We start from the raw sequence: 24244 nt of genomic DNA, 5'->3' as shown, positions 1-24244 counted from the left end.
AATATACCCGTATGTGATTCTGATGGATAAAGTCATTGTTAAAATAAATAAACATGTAGTTGTGAAATTGGCGTTGTGTTAATCGGTCATAATAGATAAAGTTGAGATTGTGAAATATGATTGATCGTTATATTTTAAAATTTTAATTGAAATATATTAATTTCAAACAAGTGGTATTATTATTTTGAAAATAATGATTTTTGGAGTTACCCCATTTTCGATCTTTGACTGCAAACGGGGAAAAAAGAGTCATGCATGAATTCAGTAATAATAATAATAGATAATTTGTAGTCAAATTAATTCTAAAAGTTGGTTAACTACACTCTTACCCCCTTATTATTAAAACGTTTCATCACCACAGTCTAGTTAAAACTGTACAACTAGGTTGTAACGTTTTATTATTATAGGGGTTAAAATATTTTGTGATGGAGATGTGGTCAAAATAAGTCAAAATATAGAAAAACAAGAAAAAAACTTGAGATGCAAAACTTTTACTAAATTACAGACTATAAGCGCCATCTTTGAAGTCTTAACAACACTTTTTAGCTTTGGTACCAGTAGTAAATTATAGATGGCTCTGCTAACTTTACATAGTACATAGCAATCGTATTATAAATCTTATTACCATGTCTTAAGGTTCACACAAACGTCACTTTTATGCTTGTCATCTGACAGCATTATTCCATTACATGCATTTATCATTCATTCAAAACATTTGTTTTCAGCTTTTTTCTCTTTTGTTGATGATTGAAAATAAAAATATGATATATTTTATAACTTGAACATTATTATTAATTACATCCTGCACCAATTAGTTGCAGGTTTTAATTAAGATAATATTTTTTGGTGGCTGAATAACTGCATGTCGGTGTTCCATTTTAAAAACAAGAGTTGTTTATAAAAAAAAACATTAGTGTATTGATTTTTGTCCCAGTCCTAGGAAATTTGTCGGGAAAATTCCTTTTATTTGTATCAGAGCCTGCGTTTAATTTACAGGGACTACCGAGGTACAGTCCGACGCGTAGAACGCTATAAATATAATCGATAATTTGGTTCTATGTTAGTGTGTACCGAGCCGTAACGCTAACTCCGTGCGATTTCGAGATTTCGCTGCTTTACACAGCATTACAGTTGGAATTACTTTGTTTTAGGCCATAATGAGTGCAATAGCGCAACAAGAATCCTTGGTGAAGGAGAGTCTCTTTCATTTTATTACCAGAAACATTCCCTCGGCCGATTTAAATGTAATTGATGATATAGTGCTCTCCTATGTGATTTCCATACTTGAAGAGGCTTCCCAAGACCCCTGCTTCGATGTCGATGGTAAGAATTTCATTTTATATCAATTTAAACGCTTTCTAGTTGATTTAAAATTCCTGACACTCTTAAAAAGCATATTTTATACTATTTACAGAATCTGAAATTCATGGACCAGTATTGATTTTTTATTTATTATTTCTATAACATTAATCTGACATTTCTATGCCATATGGCAAAATATGATGGACATTTTGTAATAGTTTAAGACCTTATCACGGTACCATATTGCAAGAAATAAATCATTTGCATTTGAATATACATCTTAGCCATCCTGTAGTGTTCTTTAACTATTTTCTTTTGTACTATAAATTTTTGCAATAATTGCATTGGTATATGTCTAGCGTTTAACTCACTCAGTGTCTGAGGTGAGGGAGCGGCACAGGAGGGTGTTTTTGTAACGTCAAACGTCAGCGAGACTTCAGATCTTCAGATTTATACAACATCAAATAAATCGCACCTTCCGCGACGCGAACTTTCAAGATTTTCTTCTGACACAATCATGATGCCCCAACAATATTGGTGTTATTTGAAAGCCCAATAAATAAACTTAAAGAAAAAAACATTTAATTTTTTTTAAAACAATTAACAGGTACCATAAATGTGACTTGAAAAAAGACCTCAGTTTGGGCTCACCTCTGGGACCAAGTAGACCAATTTTTGTGGTTATAAAACCAAATAATAACAGATGGGTAGCGATTAATCCCAATTCAACAGTTTTATAGCCATGAAAGTTGGCTCAAGCGTAACTACCTATTTTTTGAAGAAGTGACTCTGGATCCTTCTAAAAACACATTTTTGGGGTAAAAACCTTTCCTTTAATGAAATGAAGTTTAGAACTAGGCTTTCAAATGGTACCAACGTTGGTGGGAAGTGGGGATGCATACGTTTGATAAGTGCTTGTCGCGGGAGGTGCGATTTACTTGATGCTGAGTGTATGTTCTGTCACGTCATAATATGCCAATGTCACCCCTCCAGTGCCACTCCTATCCCACAGGCACCAAGTTAAACGTTAAACCTACAGACACTTGAGTATATCCCAAGGCAGTAAAGTACAGTAAAGTACGTAAACTCTATTATACTTATGTTGTATTGTTTTGTTAGCCATTGTCTAAACTGGTTTTGTATTTTACATGAGCGTTTTGGTGCTTCTTCATTATAATAAATGAATGGAAATGTGATACCGCACCTAATGCTTTGAATTTTATCAGCTTTACTATGTTTGTATCTTGTTACCTACTTTAGTAAAATTGCAAAGGCGAATCTTACTTATTAAATTAAATTTAGTGATTATAAAAATTAAAGATTACCATAGAATATTTGTGACTGTGTTTCTTCTTCCGTGACTAGCCTTGAAACTAGGGTAAGGGAAAGACTAGGGTTGAAAGAAATTTTATGGGGAATAAAAAAAAACAAATTAAAAATATTAATTTTGTTTAAAAACATGAATAAATAAAAATGTACTCTTTATTGTATGGTATGTGCGATGGACCTGTGTAAATAAATCTTTCTTAAAGTCAGCTTACAGCCCCACTGTGTTACCTTTAAACCTATTCAGAAATATTGTTCCCAACTGTTGCTCTTTGTCTCATTTTGAACAAGAATTCTAGAGAATTAGGGAGTGGCCTCACTGGATATGGAGAGACGTCCACTGCTGGACAAAGGCCTCCCCCAAGGTCCCCACCTGCGCTGCCCGCATTTAGGCGCTTCCCGTGCCTTTTCCGTTGTCGCCACTCCAGATTTTTTCTGCCCCAACGGCCATCAGTTCTACAAGCTATGTGCATATGGTTGTAACTACTAGGTAGTTGGGCGGGCTTAGAACGAGCTTTACCAACCAAATGACGTCCATTACTGGACAAAGGCCTCCCCCAAGGATCTCCACAACGACTAATTTCGCGTTGCCCGCATCCAGGCGTTTCCCGCAATCTTCAATTGATCGTCGTGCCTCTTTCGGTCTATAGTCGCCACTCGAGAACTTTTCTGCCCCAACGGCCATCAGTTCTAAGAGCTATGTGCCTGTCTACTCTTAGACTAGGCGCAGACCACCGATTTTTAGTTGGCCGATAGTTGGGTCGGGCTGTTAATCAGTATGGAGATGTATGAAAGTGCGCACATTACACCGATTTGGTATCGCGATTCTTCAAACAAATTAGAAAGCCCAACTATCGGCCAACTAAAAGTTGGTGGTCTGCGCCTAAGCTTAAGCCATGTCGGTTACTTTGGTTCTCTTACGGATCGCCTCATTTCTGATTCGATCATGGGAAACTCCGTGCATATCACGCTCCATCGCCTTTTGGGTGACCCCTTCTTATGAGGCCTATAATGTGGGACCGCGTTTGTTCCGTAAGTCATTTACGGGCAATATTAGGTCGTTTATTTTAAGCTTTTAAAAAGCGCTTTTACACGTCCCAGAACCCTTAACCCTTGCGCTTCTTTCGGGACAATAATGGGCAAGTGCTGAGTAGAAGCAGCGCAAGAAACTCGGTCACTGTTGTCAGCCTCTTTTAAAATATTGCAGAAGTCATCATCGTCATTTCAGCCATAGGACGTCCACTGCTGAACATAGGCCTCCCCCAATGATTTCCATAATGGATCATAACATTCCAAATGTAATATTTTCTACTTTATAACGTAGTTTTCATCAAAATATAAAGTAGCTTTTGCCCGTGGCTTCGCTCGCGCTATTTTCGGTCTTCTATTATAGCTATAATAGCCTATGTTACTCAGGTATAATGTAGCATTCTAATGGTTATAAATTTTTTGAAATCAGTTGAAGTAGTTTTTGAGTTTATTCGTAACAAACATACAAAAATTCAAATCTTTCCTCGTTAATTATCATGATTAGCAGTGCATTTTTCTTAGCTACTACGCCCCTATTAGCTGTAGGGTGATATTATAATCCCTTTTACTCTCTTAGGGGTTGAATTTTGCAAAATCCCGCTTTAGCGACCACCTACGTTCTAAAAGGAACCCTCATGCAAAATTTGAGACTCCTAGCACATGTAGTTTCTGAGATTTCGTGATGAGTGAGTCAGTGACCTTTCGCTTATAGATAGACATCCATCACAGGGTGAGGTCACCCCCTCCTACCGTTGCATCAAAGGTGCAATTTGGATGGCACCGTCACTGCGCAAGGCTCCGAATCAGTCAATATGCGTCGGCTGCATCGATTGACCGGTCCCTAGATTTATTGCATGTAGCTACACCCGACATCAAATAAATCGCAGCTCCCGCGATAAGCACTTTCTGACGTATGCATCGTCACTTCCCACCATTATTCGCACCATTTAAAAGCCTAGTTCTAAACTTCATTTCTTTTAAAGGAAAGGTTTTTACCCCAAAAATGTGTTTTTAAAAGGATCCAGAGTCACTTCTTCAAAAAATAGATAGGTAGTTACGCTTGAGCCAACTTTTATGGCTATAAAACTGTTAAGTTGGGATTAATCGCCATCCATCTGTTAAAGAGGACTCGTGAGATCATTATTTGGTTTTATAACCATAAAATTTGGTCTACATGATCCCAGAGGTGAGCCCCAAGTGATGTCTTTTTTCAAGTCACATTTGTGGTTTATTTTAATCGTTTATTAAGATTTAAAATGTGTTTTTCTTTAAGGATTTTTAAAAATTGGGCTTTTAAATAACACCAATATTGTTGGGGCACCATGATTGTGTCAGAAGAAAATCTTCAAAGTTCGCGTCGCGGAAGGTGCGATTTATTTGATGTATGGTTGATACTGTTGTGCCCCGAACATACATTTATTACACAGCGGTGCGCTTGCAAATCGCAGTATGTATGCGCCCTTTTCATGGCAATCCAGAAAGATGTCAAAGCTAGGCCCAGTTTGTTGGGGCAGTGTAAAATTTCACATAATAACTTATTTTAATTAAGGATAAAAAAACTGGGCAAAAATCTTTATTTTTTCAACCATTTTTGTAGTACACGTTTTTTTAATGCATAACAAAGCAGGCATTTGACCGCAATCGCACTCGATGTTAAGTGAAATGCAGTCTAGGATCTAGGATGGTACATTTATGTATCTGCCTTGTAAGTGCTTATTCACTCTCGCCTTAAAAAGACTATTCAAATTATAGTGTTCAGGAAAGACAAAAGCAGGCAACCAATTCCAGTCCCTAGCTGTTTGCTTTATGAAAGAGTCTATGTTATGTGCTGTAATGCCTCAATTTTGATGACGTTACTCATAACATTTTTTTAAAGCAGCTGTTGTCCCATCATAAATAGCTTTTCATAACTGTTTCTATACGTAATTTGCACAAATGAAATTTAGAAGGTAACATCAAGCGAATAAAAAACATTTAAAAAGATCATATTGGGTGCCCTGTAAAAGGTTTTGCAGGCGCACCCAACCTAGATTTATTAAAGCTACAGGTAGATGTACCGATGAGTTGTGAGAGTATTTATTTATAGGTACGTTTCCAGACAGGCTGTATCGATCTCCCGGTCGTCCCGGTCCCTAGATTTATTGCAGACATGTAAATGGCCGATGAGTGTTAAATGAGAGTGTACGTTTTAATAATGATAGTAGCTATGCCCGCGACTTCGTACGCGTGAAAATACACTCAACAACATCAAATAAACCGCACCTTCTGCGAACTTTAGTGATTTTCTTCTGACATAATCATGGTGCCCCAACAATATTGGTGTTATTTGAAAGCCCAATAAATATCCTTTAAGAAAAACACGTTAAAAATCTTAATAAACGATTAAAATATACGACAAATGTGACTTGAAAAAAATCCTCACTTGGGGCTCACCTCTGGGATCAGTTAGACCAATTTTTATGGTTATAAAACCAAATAATGATCTCACGTGTCCTCTTTAACAGATGGATAGCAATTAATCCTAATGTAACAGTTTCCTTCTAAAGACATATTTTTGGGGTAAAAATATTTCCTTTAATGAAATGAAGTTTAGAACCAGGCTTTCAAATGGTACTAATGTTGGTGGGAGGTGGGGATACATACGTTTGATAAGTGCTTGTCGCGGGATGTGCGATTTATTTGATGCCGAGTGTATTTCCTGTTTTTGTAACATTTTTCTTACTGCTCCGCCCCTATTGGCTGTAGGGTGATGTTATAGCCTAAAGCCTTCTTCGATAAATGGGCTATCCAACACAAAAATATTTTTCAAATCGTACCAGTGGTTTCCGAGTTGTACGCGTTCAAGCAAACAAAGAAACTCTTCAGCTTTATAATATTCACACTGACACTAAAATAAGTTCCACCAGCTCGCACTAAGCATTTCGATGACTCTTTTATAATGCGAACAGCTAGGGACTGGAATTCGCTGCCTGCTGCTGTCTTTCCTGAAGACTATAATGCGGGCATTTTCAAGGCGAGAGTGAATAGGCACTTACAGGGCAGATATTATTATGTACCATCCTAGACTGCATCCCACTTAACATCAGGTGCGATTGTGGTCAAATAACTGTCTTGTTATACATAAAAATAAAAATTCGCAACACGTCTTTGTTACAATTGGAATTAGGTTGTGTTGTCAACTTTTTGGTCACTTTGGGTGTCACGAACTATTTGACGCTGATGGTATAGTCAATAGTTATTGCAATGAGGGCTATCGTTTTAGCGCTTACCAGTTAGCGCCACTGTAGAGTAAGGTCCTGTCACTTGCTAGTAGCGAAGACAGTGGCACCAACTGGTGAGCGCGAAAGTGGTAGGAGGACTATCGCATTTGCACTCATCAAGATGGCGCCACTGCAGAGTAAGGTCCTGTCAATCGCCAGGGGTGCCAACTGTTAAGTATACTCAATACTCAATACTCAAATCTTTATTGCATTTCACAGTATAAAAACGATAGCCCTCATTGCGTTAACTTGAGCTAAAATAGATCCAGTTTTCACAATCTTATCGCAATTCTTGCGAAGTTTGGACCCACTTTTTCCTTAAACAATTTTAGAAAAAGCTAAAAACGTGTCATTGTGTAGTTATTTTTACCTTCAAAGTTTTCATCCCCTCAATGGATGAATTTAGAAACTTTCCTTATTTTTAGAATGAAACTACGCAACCAAGGAAATTGTAGTCCGTCAGTATACAGCGAGGAAACGATAAGTGATCTCACTCGATTATTTCTAAACTATAACTCGTGAGCACTTTCAGGATCAGTAACCAGTTTTTCAATACTTTGTATAGTTTAGAAATAATTGAGTGAGATCACGTATCGTTTCCACCCTGTACAAGTATAATATCAAAACAAAATCAAATCTTATTCAGTACTAAAGCGAGCGAGTGAGCCCGTAGAATTTTGTCCAATGACCCCTAGCTACCCATCCTTATCGCTCGCGCGTAATTATATTGCTGTCGCGACTGTGCGACTGGCACCCGCAGTGAGTGTGCGAGCGCGATAGCAACATAATTACGCGCGAGTGATAAGGATGGGTAGCTTGGGGTCATTGGACAAAATTCTACGTGCTCACAGATCAGACCATAGCGTATGCGTAGGGATCCACGCATACGAATTCGCGGGCGGTTTAACCTTTAGGGGTGGAGTTTCGTAAAATCCGTTCTTAGCGGGTGTTTACACCTTGGAGCCTACCTGCCAGAAGTTTGTATATTGTTATAGTTTCTGAGATTACGTGATTAATCAAACTCATTTTTTATTTTCAGGTTTCGTAGAGATGATGGCCGCCTACATGCCGGAGTTCTCTCGCATCGAAAAAGCACAAGTGAGCTCGTGGGTGATTGAGCTAGAAGCTGAGCTCTCACGTCGTGATGAGACCGACTCACTCAACGGTAAGTCCCAGGTTTGATTCCCAGCAGGGTCAACAGTAAATAAGAAGGAACAATACTGCGATTGTAATAACTATAGTCTGGTCTGCGAGCACGTAGAATTTTGTCTAATGACCAAGCTACCCATCCTTATCGCTCGCGCGTAATTATGTTGCTATCGCGCTCGCACACTCACTGCGGGCGACCGTCGCACAGTCGCGACAGCAATATAATTACGCGCGAGCGATAAGGATGGGTAGCTTGGGGTCATTGGACAAAATTCTACGTGCTCACAGACCGGGCTTTACTACAGTTAAGCGCTATAACTGAGTATGTTTCTGCGACGGTAAGTGTTCTAGGTTTCTTTTCCAGCAGGATCAAGGTCATAGCACACTTTCTACTCGGAAAAGGGTCGTCGTCGTATCGTCTTTTGCTCCTAACGTAAGGGAATCAGAATCGGCTCGGCTACGGTTCAACGACGGTGAGTGTCCTAGGTTTGGTTCCCAGTAGGATCAATATAGCTCGCATCGAAAAAGCACAAGTGAGCTCGTGGGTGATTGAGCTAGAAGCTGAACTCTCTCGTCGCGATGAGACCGACTCACTCAACGGTAAGTCCCAGGTTTGATTCCCAGCAGGGTCAACAGTAAATGAGAAGGGAAAAATACTGCGATTGTAATAACTATAGTCTGGTCTGCGAGCACGTAGAATTTTGTCCAATGACCCCAAGCTACCCATTTTTATCGCTCGCGCGTAATTATGTTGCTATCGCGCTCGCACACTCACTGCGGGCGACCGTCGCACAGTCGCGACAGCAATATAATTACGCGCGAGCGATAAGGATGGGTAGCTTGGGGTCATTGGACAAAATTCTACGTGCTCACGGACCAGGCTTTAGAGGCTGAACTCTCACGTCGCGATGATACCGACTCACTCAACGGTAAGTGTTCTAGGTTTGGTGCCCAGCAGGTGAACACTGATTCTGATAGCGAAGTGTACACGCATTAAACACTATACGCGGCGTACGACGTCAGCGTCAAACGTTCCTAACGACCTTTTTGAAAAGAAAGAGACCGGCATTCAGAGATTTTGGAAAAATTTTCGAAAATTCTCTACCTTACCATACAATGTCCTGTACATAATTAAAATACATTTCCTTTAATTTGATTTATCAAGTTTCTTAGAGAGATTTCATCCCTATACTTAACCCTAACGATCGATGCAATAAAAATACAGGGTGTAATTTTTAAATTAATTTAGTTGGTTCGATTCCCGGGTGTAGCAAGCAATTTTTTGGAAATTTTTCAATGCAGTTCTATTTCTTTTCGAAAATAAAGGAATGTTTTCTTTGAGTAAAATTTTCTATCTGCAGTATTAAGAGTACTTTCCCTCCCGGTGGCATTACAAAATTACATCCTATATAGTAAGCATTGTGTCGCGGCCTACGGCGTTTATAGTTTATAGCAGACCTCAGGTCTTACTGAGTGGCCTCTTGCAACGTTAAGTGTTACTTTGAGTCGCATAATCGAGGTTCAGTTCCCAACAGGGACAGCAAATTGACCTGATAGTAATGATCTATTTCACAGATGATTCTGCAGGCAGCGACCGTATCAACCTCACGCTGCAGAGCCTTAGCGAGATGCTGCCTCCAGCCGCCCCGGCCAAGGCTGTTCGGTGAGTTTAGTCAAAATAAACGGCTACCTAAGTAAATTCCGACAAACTTTACTTCCACATTACGTTACTCCGACATTTCTGAATATCGACATGACTTTACTTCGACACTACACTACTCCGACAAAGGATATTCGCCTTTGTCTAAGTAGTGGAGTGTCGAAGTAAAGTCATGTCGATATTCAGTAGTGTCGGAGTAACGTAATGTCGAAGTAACGTTTGTCGGAGTTCAGTTTTTGAGCCAAAATAAACTGAAAATTAGGTTTTTTGTCTTTAAACAATAATTAACCTAAGTATAATATGTTTGAACTTAAGGAGCCTTAAAGTGTCTTCAAAATTACTAGTATACGGGACAGGCGCTTTTAAATAAATGTTTTTTTTGCACATGGAAAGTTGTATGACATGCGTTGCAATGAAAATGTTAATTAAATAATTACCAATTACTGTGCGCAAACGGCCCTAACGTAATTTGATGGAGCCCTAAAGGTTTTTTAAAGGTTTAATGTAAAAAGCCTTCCAAGGGAGCGAAAAAATGTAAGGAATTTGTTCACCATGACGGGAACAGAACTAACGCTCGTATTCCCAAACATTTCTATGAGGCCTCACAGTGCGCGTGGACGCACAGGGTCACACACGAACCAATCACAGAGCTCTATTCAACGCTGTGCGTTCGATTTGCTGCTTCACTTAAGCAAGTATCTGTGAATACGGGCATGAGTTTCTTGCGCTGCTTCTTCTTAGCACTGGCCCATTTATTGTCCCGAAGCAGTGGTAGGGTTAATACTGGGACGTGTAAAAGTGTTTTTAAAAGCTTTGCAAAAATAAAATGAATTTTATGAATTTTAGATCTCACACCAACTCTGAGAGTTCTGAGGGAGCGGAGGGCGGTCGTCGTGCTCCTATGATGGATGGTGATGAACTCTCCGCTCAGTGCGGAGTGTTGCAGGAGATGTTCCCGAACACTTGCACCATGGAGGTATGCTTGATAAGTTCTCCGCTTCCTCTCCGCTACATCTCCGCTTCCTCTCCGCTTCTTTGATCCCCTCAGCTTTCTCTCTTGTCCCTTCTCCGCTTCCTCTCCGCTACTCATTCCAACTCCGAGAGTTCTGTGGGAGCGGAGGGCGGTCGTCGTGCTCATGTAATGGATGGAGATGAACTCTCCGCTCAGTGCGGCGTGCTACAGGAGGTGTTTCCCAACACTTGCACCATGGAGGTATGTTTGATAAGTTCTCCGCTTCATCTGTTTCATCTCCGCTTCCTCTCCGCTTCTCCGATCCACTTCCTCTCAGCTCCCTTTTCAGCTTTCTCTCTGCTCCTCTCTCCGCTTCCCTTCTCCGCTTCCTCTCCGTTTTCTCCGCTTCCCCACTTTCACTCCGCTTCCTTATTCACTTCCTCACCGTTTCCCGCTCCAATACCTTTCCGATCCGTTATCTCTGCTTCCCCAACTCGGAGAGTGTGGGAGCGGAGGGCGGTCGTCGTGCTCCTATGATGGATGGTGATGAACTCTCCGCTCAGTGCGGAGTGCTCCAGGAGATGTTTCCCAACACTTGCACTATGGAGGTGAGTTGATTGCTTTTGCATCAAGCTCATGCTCTTGCATGGTAGCGGAGAATCAACTAGATGTTAGAAGAGAAGACTCCGCTATATCTCCGCTTCCTCTCCGATTCACACCAACTCTTGAGAGAGTTGCAGGAAATGTTCCCCAAAACTTGCACTATTGGGGTGAGTGTGTTTGACAAGCTCTCCGCTTCATATCCGCTTCCTTTCCGTTTCTCGGCTTCCTCTCCGCTTCCCCGCTCCACCCCAGTAAGTTTTTACCGAATTCCGTCCACTGACAAAGGAAGGAAGGATATAGGAAGTGGGGAAACGCTTGTTGATTGTCTAGTTTCTCTAAAGCTCATTTTCTCCTAGCGTTTAACTGAGTGCCTGAGGTATGGGAGCGGAAAAACATCCTCCCGTGATGTTTTTGTGACGTCAAACGTCAGCGAGACTTCAGATGTGCTTGAGAATTGTATGCTCTGTCACGTCATACCGCTACCAATCGATCAACATGGAAAGCATTGGGGGAGGCCTATGTTCAGCAGTAGACGTCCTGTAGTTGCTGAGATGATGATGATGACTATAGTTTCTATTAAATAAAGATTTTAATTCTCTTTCTAGATCAAGCACTGCGTATCCATAGCCAACGGTGACGTCGAACGCGCGGCCGCCACGCTGCTACACCGGCGCGAGCAAGGACAAGCGCTGTCGGCGGCCGCCTTGCACACCGTGACGTCACGCCAGCCGCTGTGCGACGACAGCGAGCTCAAGAGCCGTATTATCGCGCGGTAAGTGCGTTTTAGGTCTTACTTAAGTGCCTGAGGTAAGTGTGTGAAGGACAGCGGATAAACGATCTCTGTTATTTTCCGCTTCCTCTCCGCTACTTCTCCGCTTCCTCTCCGCTACTTCTCCGCTACTTCTCCGCTTCATCTCCGCTACTTCTCCACTTTCACTCTGCTACTTCTCCGCTTTCTCTCGTCTCCGCTTCGTCGATTCGCTTCCTCAACTTCCCATTCAGCTTTCTCTCTGCTCCCCTCTCCGCTATCTCTCCGCATCTCACACCAACTCCGAGAGTTCGAAGCATCATCGCGCGGTAATGCCTGTATTCACAAACATTACTATGAGGTCTCACAGTGTGCATGGACGCACAGGGTCACATACGAACCAATCTCATAGCTCTATTCAACGCTGTGTGTTCGATTTGCTGCTTCACTTAAGCAAGCATTGTTTGTGAATACGTGCGTAGGTGTGTGACGTCATCTACAAACTAGTGTACCAACAGATGGCGCTGTTACGACCTCACTATGGCACGCACCGCCGCGCGTACAAACCTGCATCGCGGTGACGAAGTTTTTTACCCTGCTTAGTATAAATAGAAAAATTGAGATGGAGTAAATAGGAGCAACACCCGCTTGGAAGGAAGCACTAACACACCTTAGCTTCCTTACGCCCGTATTCACAAACATTACTATGAGGTCTCACAGTGCGCGTGGACGCACAGGGTGACACGAACCAGTCACTCTATTCAACACTGTGCGTTCGATTTGCTGCTTCATAATAAGGAAGAATCGTTTGTCAATACGGGCATTATTGTGGTTGATCTTTCGAATCCCACAAGTGTATGAACTCCGATTGGGCAGCAAGATGGTGGACCGACGACCTCATAAAGGTAGCAGGGAGGCGCTGGATGGCAGGCCGAAAGGGGTCAAGCTAAATCTCACGATATCTCACCGAGAGGGGAGAGGGGGTCAAGCTAAATCTCACTATGTCTCACCAAGGGAGAGAGAGGGTCAATTACGTGAGGCTTTTAGGGGGGGAGGGGGTCCTGAATGTCCTGATACATCTCACGATATCTCACCAAGGGGGGAGGGCGTCAAGCTAAATCTCATGATATCTCATCAAGGGGGAGAGAGGCTTCTAAACGCCTCAAATTCTTTAGAAAAATTTGATGGCCCTACACTTCTCTCCGCTCTGCCTTGGTGGAAACCAGGCCTTAGGCTAAGAACTCATGGCGCGATTTTCACCCGCGCCCGCGGCGGTTGCGGGTAAAAATCGCGCCGTGAGAGTTATTAGAATAACCGCGCAAATAACCGCTCCCGTGAGTTTTGAAATAAAACCGCAATTCCACAACAGCCGCGAGCGCCGGTGAAAATCGCGCCGTGAGTTCTTAGAGTAGGCGCACACCGTTGATTTTTCGTCGGCCGATAGTTTAGTCGGGCAGTTGATCAGTTTGGCATGTATGGGAGTGAGCACACTACGCCGATTCGATTTGGCCGATTCTTCATGCAAATTAAAATCGGGCACAACTATCGGCCAACTAAAAATCAACGGTGTGCGCCTACTCTTAGCTTTAGACTTTTGTCATGCTCACTAAAATGTCTCTGGGGTAGTGGCGTGTGAGGCGGGTTGTTACATTCCCTATAATATGGTCGAGTGAAGCGATGGCTGGTTCACACGTCATGTCTGTGAACAGGCGCTGCCTCGGGGACTGGTCAAGGAAAGATATACCTGACATAAAATATATGTATCAAAACGCAACAATTAACCTAGAAATTAGCACGGCACTAAAGAAATATATTCAAAACTGCCACGCGGTCTCATGCTAGATGGGCGTCTTAAAGGCCACCTTCTATCAACGGGAGCGCGTGGTAAGTTACTTGCTTCTGAATGAATTGTAACTTCCTACTTTTTTATATTTTTTTATATTTTTAAACCGGCAGACAGTGGTGACTGAGTTTGTTGCGGCGCTTCTTCTCAGCACTTGCCAAATGTTTGTCTCGAAGCGCTGGTAGGGCAAAAACAGAATGAGACATGTATAGGCTCCTTAAGAGCATTTGACGATTTGCAAGAACTAATTTAATTAGTCTAAACAAATAAAGATAATTTGATTTTGATTTTTGATTTAGATAGCTAAAGATATATTTGGTTTTTAACTGTATGTCTCTCTTCCAGTTACTCCTACGTGGACAAGAATTCTGACCAAAAGGAGCACAAGCCGCTCGCTCCAAAGATAGAGCCGAAGAAGATGGTCCGCTACAGAGACAACAAGATCGTCTCGCTCAAGGGGGAGAGGTACACTGAGGTGAGTGAGATAGATAGAGAGAAATAGGGGGATATACATAGTCAGGAGAGAGAGAGAGAGAGAAAGACATGATGGCTCGGACCAGGAATATAAGTGAGTGAGATAGATAAATACAGGAGAGAGACAGAGAGAGAGATCGCTCCCAAGATAGAGCCGTAGAAGATGGTCCGCTATAGAGACAACAAGATCGTCTCGCTCAAGGGGGAGAGGTACACTGAGGTGAGTGAGATAGATAGATACAGGAGAGAGAGAGAAGATGGTTCGTTACAGAGAAAACAAAGAAAGCTCAAGGGAGAGAGGTACACTGAGGTGAGTGGAATAGAGAGAGAGAGAGAGAGATAGGAGATAGAGTGAAAGAGAGAAGATGGTCCGCTATAGACACAACAAGATCGTCGCGCTCAAGAGAGAGAGGTACACTGAGGTTAGTGGGATAGATAGATACAGGAGAGAGAGAGATGATGGTCCGCTACAGACAAATACAGACGCGGACCAGGAACACATGTGAGTGTGATAGATAGATAAATACAGGAGAGAGACAGAAAGAGAGATATCGCTCCCAAAATAGAGCCGAAGAAGATGGTCCGCTATAGAGACACCAAGATCGTCTCGCTCAAGGGAGAGAGGCACACTGAGATGAGTGAGATAGATTATAAAGTCCAAGATTTTATTCAGTACTTAGGCGCTTTCCAGGACGCTTATACACGTCCCAAATATAGCTTGCCCTACCACCACTTCGGGACAACATATGGGCCGGTGCTGAGAAGTGGCGGAAGAAACTCGGCCACCTCTTTTTCAATCAAATACAGTGGGCAGTATCAGAATTAACATACAAATAATAAATGCATGGAGAGGATTTCTGTATCGAAAAATGGGAGGCCTCTGGCAGTGGGCGTTATTTAGCTGAAATTACTTTAAACCTAGGCGCAGACCGCAGACTATCGATTTTTCGTCGGCCGATAGTTTATTCGGGCAGTTGGTCAGTATGGGCATGTATGGAAGTGCGCACATTACACCGATTTGATTTGGCCGACACTTCAATACAAATTAAAATCGGGCCCAACTATCGTCCACAACAGTACGTTTCTCCAGTAACTTCCTGCCCCGTTGGACTGTCGTCTGCGGTGTTTCCGGACGGATACGACCTGCAAGCTTTCAAGAGGAGAGCGTATCTTCACCTTAAAGGCCGGCAACGCCCCTGGGTCTGCGGGTGTCTATGGGCGACGGTAATCACTTACCATCAGGTGATCCGTCTGCTCGATTGCCTCCTGTAACATAAAAAAAACTAAAAATCGGTGGTCTGTGCCTAGTCTAAGTAAATTAGAGAGAGCAGTGCTCCTGTGTACAGTAAAGGTTCGTCCAACCAACGCGTGCTGGCTGATCGCGTTGGTTTGACTTGAGGGCCTAGTGTGAGTTCACATCAAGTTTATTTAGTCAAAAAAATGACATTAAATGTATGACGGATTGTACAGCGCCCCTAGCGGGAAGAAACTAAAATTGTCATACATTTTTTAAACGCTGAGCGCGTTTGATGTAAAGGTAAACTCACACTCAGCCCACTGAACCTTAAGTGTCCTGATAATGACACATCTTTCATCTCCCCAGGTGCCAAGATCCGGAGCCGACGAGGAGCAGTTAAAGAAGCCCAAAAAACAGCATTGCCCTTAACCATTACAACCACGTCAGTACGGTAACGCGGCCCTGCCCGCTTCATCCTCCGCACGCCCCTCCCCTGTGACGTCACGCGACGCCCGCGCACACGTTAATATAAGCCCTAGTTTGCAGGATTTTGAACGTTATCACCTTGAGAATAAGACGCGTTTTTCAACGGATAGTAAAAGGCCAGAACACTCTAAGATTGTGTCCGATTTGCAGGAATTTGAACGTTATTGCTTTGAGAATAAGACGCGTTTTTCAACGGATAGTAAAAGGCCAGAACATTCTAAGATTGTGTCCGATTTGCAGGATTTTGAACGTTATTGCTTTGAGAATAAGACGCGTTTTGCAACGGCTGAAAAATGTCTAGAAGTGCGCACGAAAATATACTTTGATAATGTTTCGGATTTGCAGGATTTTGAACGTCATCACCTTGAGAATAAAACACGTTTTGCGACGCATAGTAATAGGCTAGATTTTAAGTGTCATCGCTTTGAGAATAACACGCGTTTTGCAACGGCTGAAAAATGTCGAGAAGTGCGCACGAAAATATACTTTGATAATGTTTCGGATTTGCAGTATTTTGAACGTCATCACCTTGAGAATAAGACGCGTTTTCCAACGGATAATAAATGTCGAAAAGTGCGTCTTAATAATGTTTCGGAATCGCAGGATTTTGAACGTCATCACCTTGAGAATAAGACGCGTTTTCCAACGGATAATAAATGTCGAGAAGACACTTTACGCCTTAGTTTGAAGGAATTTGAACGTTATTGCTTTAAGAATAACACGCGTTTTTCAACGGTAAATGAAAGTATAGATATGCGCACTATAATACACCTCAATAACGCCACTGATTTGCAGGATTTTGAACTTCATCACCTTGAGAATAAGACGCGTTTTTCAACGGCAAATAAAAGTCTAAAAGTGCGCTATTGGCATGAGGTTAATATTTCCAATGTGCGCACGACTATACACCTTAATAATGTTTCGGTTTCGCAGGATTTTGAACGTCATCGCTTTGAGAATAAGACGCGTTTTGCAACGGCTAGTAAAAGTCGATATGTGCGTGATTGGTATGAGGTTAATATTTCCAATGTGCGCACGATCATAGACTGTAACATTTTGTCAGATTTGCAGGATTTTGGACGTCATCACCTTGAGAATAAGACGCGTTTTCCAACGGATAATAAATGTCGAAAAGTGCGTCTTAATAATGTTTTGGATTCGCAGGAATTTGAACGTCATCGCTTTGAGAATAAGGCGCGTTTTGCAACGGCTAGTAAAAGTCGATATGTGCGTGATTGGAAAGAGGGCAATTTAAGTGCGAACGTGCGTCGCGCGAACGTCATACTCCGTACTATCTTTATATATGTGTATTTAAGTGTAAGTAGTGTAGTGTCTCTTGGCGTGGACAACGCCGTAGTATATACTAGTCATAGTTCGAATCTCAGCACAATTTTGAGTGCCGTCATTTTGACGGACGCGATGACGGATGCATGGAAACGACGAGTGAGTATCGTATTGACATTTCTGACGTTGACACACGTTTCAGCTAATTTGACTGTCTTTGGAGCTTTAATATTGACACTGTCAATGACCGACACGAACGCATCTTTGACTGAAGCTCGGTCGGTTGTTACGCTGACAGCTATCAAGATGACAGACGTCACACTGACAGCTGTCAAGATGGCAGACGTCACACTGACAGCTGTGATTTTGGCGGTATCGTCTGCCCTAGCGGTTTCAATTTTATTTATAGCTACTCTTAGTGTAATCGTTTTTCACGCCGCGTCGCACGCGGCACGCGTATTGTTTGAAGCTTTAAATGTCTACGTCAGAATGACGGATGACGGATCGGTCGATGGGGTGTCTACCGTCAAAATGGGGGTGTTCTCTGTATGTGTATTCCAATTATACAACGGGCGTGCGTTTATAATATGTGTGTGTGTTAGAATAGGAGCGCGTGATTCGTACGTTTTCTACCCGCTTTACGCCGTATCTGATTTTTACCCTCCGCCAGAAGGGGGGTTATGTTTTTTTGTGTGGAAATTTGTTTTAATGGACTTTAAATTTAGGTTTGATTATTTAAATGTATTTATTATTATCGATAAGCTCTCTGATATTAAAATGGCGGCTAGTGTGTGTGTATCATTGGACGAGCTAGTGTGCGTTTATAAAAGTATGTCGGACGCCATTTTGAATTTGAAAGCGTATTGCCGTTTCGGTGATTTTTCTTTAGTGTTAAGCGTAATACCTGTGATTTTTTATTGTTATTATAATTTTATTATCGACAACGTGATTCCTAATATAGTTTTATTGTTTTTGAATTGGTCTGTGATTCTGATGCCATTTTTTATAGTATGTTACCCGGTAAGCGGTTTTTACCCGACTGCGAAAGGAGGGTTATGTTTTTTAGTTTATAGTTTAGGTTCCAATTTTATCAACGTGGTTGGTGTTGTTTTTGAAACTGACAGTTTGGAATTGTTGTGATGGTTGTATTTTTTAGTCTGACAACAATTGTGAATGGTTCTGGAATCTATGGGCTACATTTCTAGCTCTCACCTGTAACCATAAAGTTAATTTTCTGAATAAAGCAACAAACAACTGAGCGAGCGAGATGTCACTAGCAGCAACACTGTGTGTTAAAAAGAGATGCGTGATGCCGTCGCCGTCACGTCAAACAGAACCGTTTTTGCAACTATGTGACAGTTCAGAGGCACGCAGTGGCACGCTCAAAATTTACACTCTGATTTTTTTTTGGTATAAAAATTACCTTGATCTCAAAAGTTTGGTGACGAGTAATATATCTTAATACTATGCAAATAAAGTTAAAATTGACATAACATTCCAAACAAATCCACGGACCATTCGCAATTTTGTACAAATTAAAAAATTGTACCAATTTTTCAAATAGACTGATTTACTAAGATCTCATAGAATGAGTAAAAAAAACTTAATATTTATTTATTTATATGTTAAATGTATTTAACTGACGGTGCAAAGGCAGCACCTCTTGTGGTAAAATGCAAAAATAATTACTACAGGGTGTTAGGTAAATGGGTATATGAGCCGACACTAGCCCATGTTAACATGGTCATATAAATGGTATGGTGAAGTCAGAAAATTGATATCTTCATTTTAATTTTCATACAAATCGGATTTTATAAAATTTATTTTGCATGAAAATAAAATAAAAAAAATGATGATATCAAATTCCTGACGGTATGGGAGCTGCACGGGAGGGTGATTTTGACTTTTTGTGACGTTAAACGTCAGCGAGACTTCAGATGTGCGTCAGACCTTGTATGCTTTGTCACGTCATAATATCCCGTGCCGGTTCTATACCTCAGGCACTGGCTGAATAAAACGCTGGACCTATAGTTTCATCTTCACACGAAAATTCCTGTTTTGCCCAACATTTTCACCTATCGGGGCAAGATGGGAATGCCAAAATAGTATATTTATGTGTAATCAAAAGTTCGAAACCCACCGAAACTGCATTTTTGTCTACCACTGGACATTTCTGTCCCCCAGAGGGCATTTCTGTCCACCAAAGAGCATTTTTGTCCACCAAAGGGCATTTCTGTCCACCAAAGGACATTTTTGTCCACCAAAGGGCATTTCTGTCCACCAGAGGGCATTTGCACTGTCAGTTGCATCTCTCTATCTCTACATTTGTTTGAATAATCAGCATTTGGTCGTAGGGATGTAGCTGTTGTTTTAAAACAAAAAATATAGGGTGTGAATTTTTTACAAACTTCGGCATTCGGTTGGTATTTTTTTTACAATACATTATGTGCAATTATAATAAGCTGTGAGTACATAATGTAACTCATATAAAATATGTCGCGTTGAGTTGAGATCTGTGTTTCTCTATTTTAGTTGAAATGGGACACGAAAGTTTAAAATCTTACTTATGTGAAATATTTGCAAGAAAATCACTTAGGAAAAGTAATTTCATAATAACTCCACGTGATATGCTTTTTTTACACTTATGTTGTTAATGCCTTGTCTAGAACAAAGAAATTATTAAAAAATCTAAAGAAGACCCGTGAGAATAAAAAGGGGTAAAAAACCAGCATTAAAAATACTGTAGCAAATTGCAGAGATACGACACAACTTTTCATAAATAATAATATCAGAAATGCTACTAGGTGGCAGGGAGGTTTTTAAAATGACAGCTACACCGAGAGAAACGACAGTTTTATACTAATTTGGCGTTTAAAAAAAATAAAATTGTTGATAATGATCGACTGTGTGATAGTTCAAATGACAAAAAAATTCATCCCTTTAAATTGAAACAATAAAAGAAAGAAATAAAGTAATATTTCAAGCAATGCCGGTTTCGCATCTGTTTGACTTGTCTTATAAAATTAAGAGGTTTGAATTAAAATTACACTTTTTTGGAGCTAAACGTAAGGGTGATAGAGGACAAAATAATTGACAACTTGTGAATAACCGATCTACATAAAATTTGTTAATTTCTCATGTAAGTGACTGTACGGTTTTTAATGAGAAATAAATGTTATTTAAACCTAAAACCTAAAATAATGCGGATGCCATATTTCTAACGTTTGTTTAGAAATACAGAATAATTGACATTATTAAGCTTTTAAAACTACAGTGACAAAATTAAATGCTTTTATTATTTACTGGTAGCCCTGTATGTAACAAGCAGTGTTGCCATCAACTTCATCACAATTTTAAAATCACAGATTCGCCAATATTTTTATTCTTAACTGGTACTGTCACAAGCACAGTGTTGCCATACATTTAAACTTTAAAACTTTTATTTTTTACTGGTAACCATGTATGTCAATGTTGCCACAACATTTAAACTAGCACAAGTCGATCAAGCCAAAATTTGGTGCTAAATTAGTATTTCAAATTGCCAAATTCGCTAGGCTAACGTTTTAACGTTGAAAAAAACAATCAAATTGTCTTTTTTATTTCTACTAATACGCTTATTGAAAGGGCTGAAAAGAATTAAAAGATATTTCAAAATCTGTGGATATTTTTAAAAAATCTGCTAGTCTAAAGATTAAAAAAAATGTTTTTTTTTTCAATGATTTGACAATTATTCTCTTTAAATTATTATTATGTTAAAATTGTCATAAAATATAGTTTTAATGTATCTTACAGATTTTGAGATACGCTTTCACACATTGACGAATTGGCTATGAAATGTATTGGTCAAAATACGTCACATCTATAAAAAAAATATTGTCAAACCGGTTTTAATATTCCCGTTAATTATGTACTGGGTAATTATTTTATATTTTTATTTAATAATTTTAATTATTTTAAGGTTAATTCTGTGATAGATGCGCTGGCAGCTATTTATTTTTTATATGTGGCAATACACACTTGAATAAAATTCGTCACTGGCAACATTTCATAGGTTTGACAACATAAATAAAAGGAGTTTTATAGTTTGTGACATATTCCGACTATTGCAAGAAAAATCACTTCAAAAAAGCGGATCTTAGTTTAAGTATAATTCAGTATTTTTTAGCTAAAATATTTTTAAATAGATACTGTAAGTTTTATTTAATTTAGTGATAGACTAAAAGACATTCTATGAAGTTTTTTTAAGTGTGATTTAAGCTTCAACCACACCTACGCGTGCAGATAGCCATCGCCGGCGCCATCATAGGCCAATGACAGGTCGCGCGGACTGTCATGGGTCGCGCGGACTGTCATGGGTCGCGCGGACTATTATGGGTCGCGCGGACTGTCATGGGTCGCGCGGACTGTCATGGGTCGCGCGGACTATTATGGGTCGCGCGGACTGTCATGGGTCGCACGGACTGTCATGGGTCGCGTGGACTATCCTGGGTCGCGCGGACTGTCACGGGTCACGCGGACTGTCATGGGTCGCGCGGACTATCATGGGTCGCGCGGACTGTCATGGGTCGCGCGGACTATCATGGGTCGCGCGGACTATCATGGGTCGCGCGGACTGTCATGGGTCGCGCGGACTGTCATGGGTCGCGCGGACTATCATGGGTCGCGCGGACTGTCATGGGTCGCGCGGACTGTCATGGGTCGCGCGGACTGTCATGGGTCGCGCGGACTGTCATGAGTCGCGCGGACTGTCATGGGTCGCGCGGACTGTCATGGGTCGCGCGGACTGTCATGGGTCGCGCGGACTGTCATGGGTCGCGCGGACTGTCATGGGTCGCGCGGACTGTCATGGGTCGCGCGACCTGTCATTGGCCTATGATCGCGCCATGGCGATCTGCACGCGTTGGTGTGGTTGAATCATTAGTTTTATATTATTTTATACATATAATTTCGAATATGTTTTTGTATCGTCTCGAATTTTGATTTATATTTTTATATTCTAATGTATATTGTGATTGTATATTTTAATTTTTAACGAATCTGCCTATTCCTAAATGACTATATTTTTAGATGTACTCTTACACTTTTCTACTAAAATCCGATTCGCTTTGTTTGGAGTGTTTTTTAATCCGAATATCTGGGTGATTCTCAAATCGAACTATGAAATTCTTAAATTGTGTATCACAAAGAGGTGAGCTCGTTTTGTAAGTTGGAGGAATGTCAATGCGTTTAAAATACGGTTTAATGGAACCAATGGATTTTGAAATTTTATCTCTAAGATTCTTCAAATAAGACGTTTTCATTCGAGCGTTAGTCGGACCGCACACATAAATGAAAATTATATGAAAATTGCGTTGTAAAAAAAATTCAATTACCATCAGTATTGCGGTATTGCAAACGAACGACTGACGTCCTGTATAAAAAGTCTAATTTGAAAGAGCTCTTAGTGCAATCAATTGAGGAATTTTGACATTTTGTGGTAGACTGATATTGCTGACGACTGTTGTCTAAAAAAATAATAAATAATTGAAAAAAATCGTGCAATTAAAAATCCAACATCACAAAAATAAAACTTTATACATCACTGAATCCAATTCGTGAATTTTTGAAATAGATCGATTTGAGAATGAACCAGATTAGTGGCAAAGAATCGCAGACGAAGAAAACCTTAAAACTATAGCATTTATTTACTATTTCCCTAATTATTGAATTGATTTTGCATTTTATTGGATGTATTTACTTAGAGCGAAGAACGCGCCGTTGATGTCATATCTATAATAATTGGTGTGAACCATACAATGTATTCAATATATCGTTAAAATATCCAATTTTGGTTGTTTTATTTCGTAAAAATTACCTCTGTAGGTCTAGCCCATTGGTTCCCAAACTTATTTGAGACGCGCCCCCTTTCGACCATACAAAAATCCGCGTCCCCTCTCTTCCAGTCAAGATTATTTATTGGTATCGAGCAGTCTGAAATGCATTCTCTCAGCGGTCGCAGGTTTTTTATACTTAAGTACACAGATGGCCCGCACCCCCCTTTAAAGGTCTTTGCACCTCCCCTGGGGGGCGCGCCCCCACTTTGGGAACCAGTGGTCTAACTAGACAAGTAGCACTCTTTGACGAATCGAAAGAAAATCGAATCCGTGCACGGAATGATGTAACTCCATACAAAAAAACACCGGAGCTAAGACCTTTTGACATTACAACTGTCACGTTCTGCCACTTGTCTTGTCTATTGTCACAGCAATTATTAATAATATCTTCAAAAAAATATCAAACTGCCTAAGATGGGAATCGAACCCACTACACTTCGATTGCCAGGCGAAAAAAATTGTTTTTTAATAACTGTCAATACAAGCTAAAAGAAATACAATAAATAGAAAAACTAAATAATGTATTTCTAAAGCTAGTTCACTAATGGTTCACTAACTAACTATGGGCAAAAAAGATATATTTTTCAATTTTCTTAAATAATGAAGAAAAAATATAATAATTTACTATGGAACTATGAAATAATCAGAAAATTTACCAATATTACATTATTTTCCAAATCCTGCAATGTTATCTTGGGAGAAGCATTTCATATTTATAAAATAAACTGGCGCACAGTGATTCGAGTAGAACAAGCTAGCTGGACAATATTATTTTTTTACTTTAATGGGTTTAATACACGCATTACTTACTTTTTTGTGCAATTTAAGATTAATTAGGCTTGTTATTATAATTATTATAGGTAGCTTTGAAAAAAAAATTTTTTTTGGTAATAAAATATTTATTTCCTAAAATCAAGAGCAACAGACTAAAAAGGAAAGAAGAAACTAACTTTACAGTATAATAATAATTGGTCTTATGATGTATAAGGTGTTAAAGTATGAAATTCCCGTTTTTTAT

The 24244-nt window shown here is 40.4% G+C and overlaps 1 protein-coding gene across 6 annotated transcripts; it reads left to right on the top strand.

The window, feature by feature from the left end:
- Positions 1-926: 926 nt before the first annotated feature.
- On the top strand, positions 927-19071 carry LOC114351573 (CUE domain-containing protein 2). Of its 6 annotated transcripts, XM_028302840.1 has the most exons (7): positions 927-1323; positions 7957-8082; positions 9642-9729; positions 10573-10702; positions 11887-12053; positions 14218-14347; positions 15950-19071. In XM_028302840.1, the coding sequence occupies exons 1-7, from the start codon at positions 1158-1160 to the stop codon at positions 16010-16012; spliced, it is 870 nt and encodes a 289-aa protein (XP_028158641.1). In that variant the 5' UTR covers positions 927-1157; the 3' UTR covers positions 16013-19071. The 6 variants fall into 6 exon arrangements, with proteins under 6 accessions (XP_028158641.1, XP_028158639.1, XP_028158636.1 ...); XM_028302838.1 differs by lacking the exons at positions 927-1323; positions 7957-8082; positions 9642-9729; positions 10573-10702; positions 11887-12053 and adding an exon at positions 12346-12358; XM_028302835.1 differs by lacking the exons at positions 927-1323; positions 7957-8082; positions 9642-9729; ... (1 more) ...; positions 11887-12053; positions 14218-14347 and adding an exon at positions 14507-14566.
- The last annotated feature ends 5173 nt before the right edge of the window (positions 19072-24244 follow it).

The sequence above is a fragment of the Ostrinia furnacalis genome, unplaced genomic scaffold (genome assembly GCF_004193835.3).
Source record: "Ostrinia furnacalis isolate ACB-3 unplaced genomic scaffold, ASM419383v2 OfSCF1161, whole genome shotgun sequence".
Lineage (NCBI taxonomy): Eukaryota > Metazoa > Arthropoda > Insecta > Lepidoptera > Crambidae > Ostrinia > Ostrinia furnacalis.
Note: the sequence above shows the minus strand (reverse complement) of the source record. Positions and strands in the feature narration are given on the sequence as shown.

Excerpts from the sequence above, each read along its gene's own strand:
- LOC114351573 (XM_028302838.1), top strand. The coding sequence starts at position 16,823 with ATGCGCACTATAATACACCTCAATAACGCCACTGATTTGCAGGATTTT.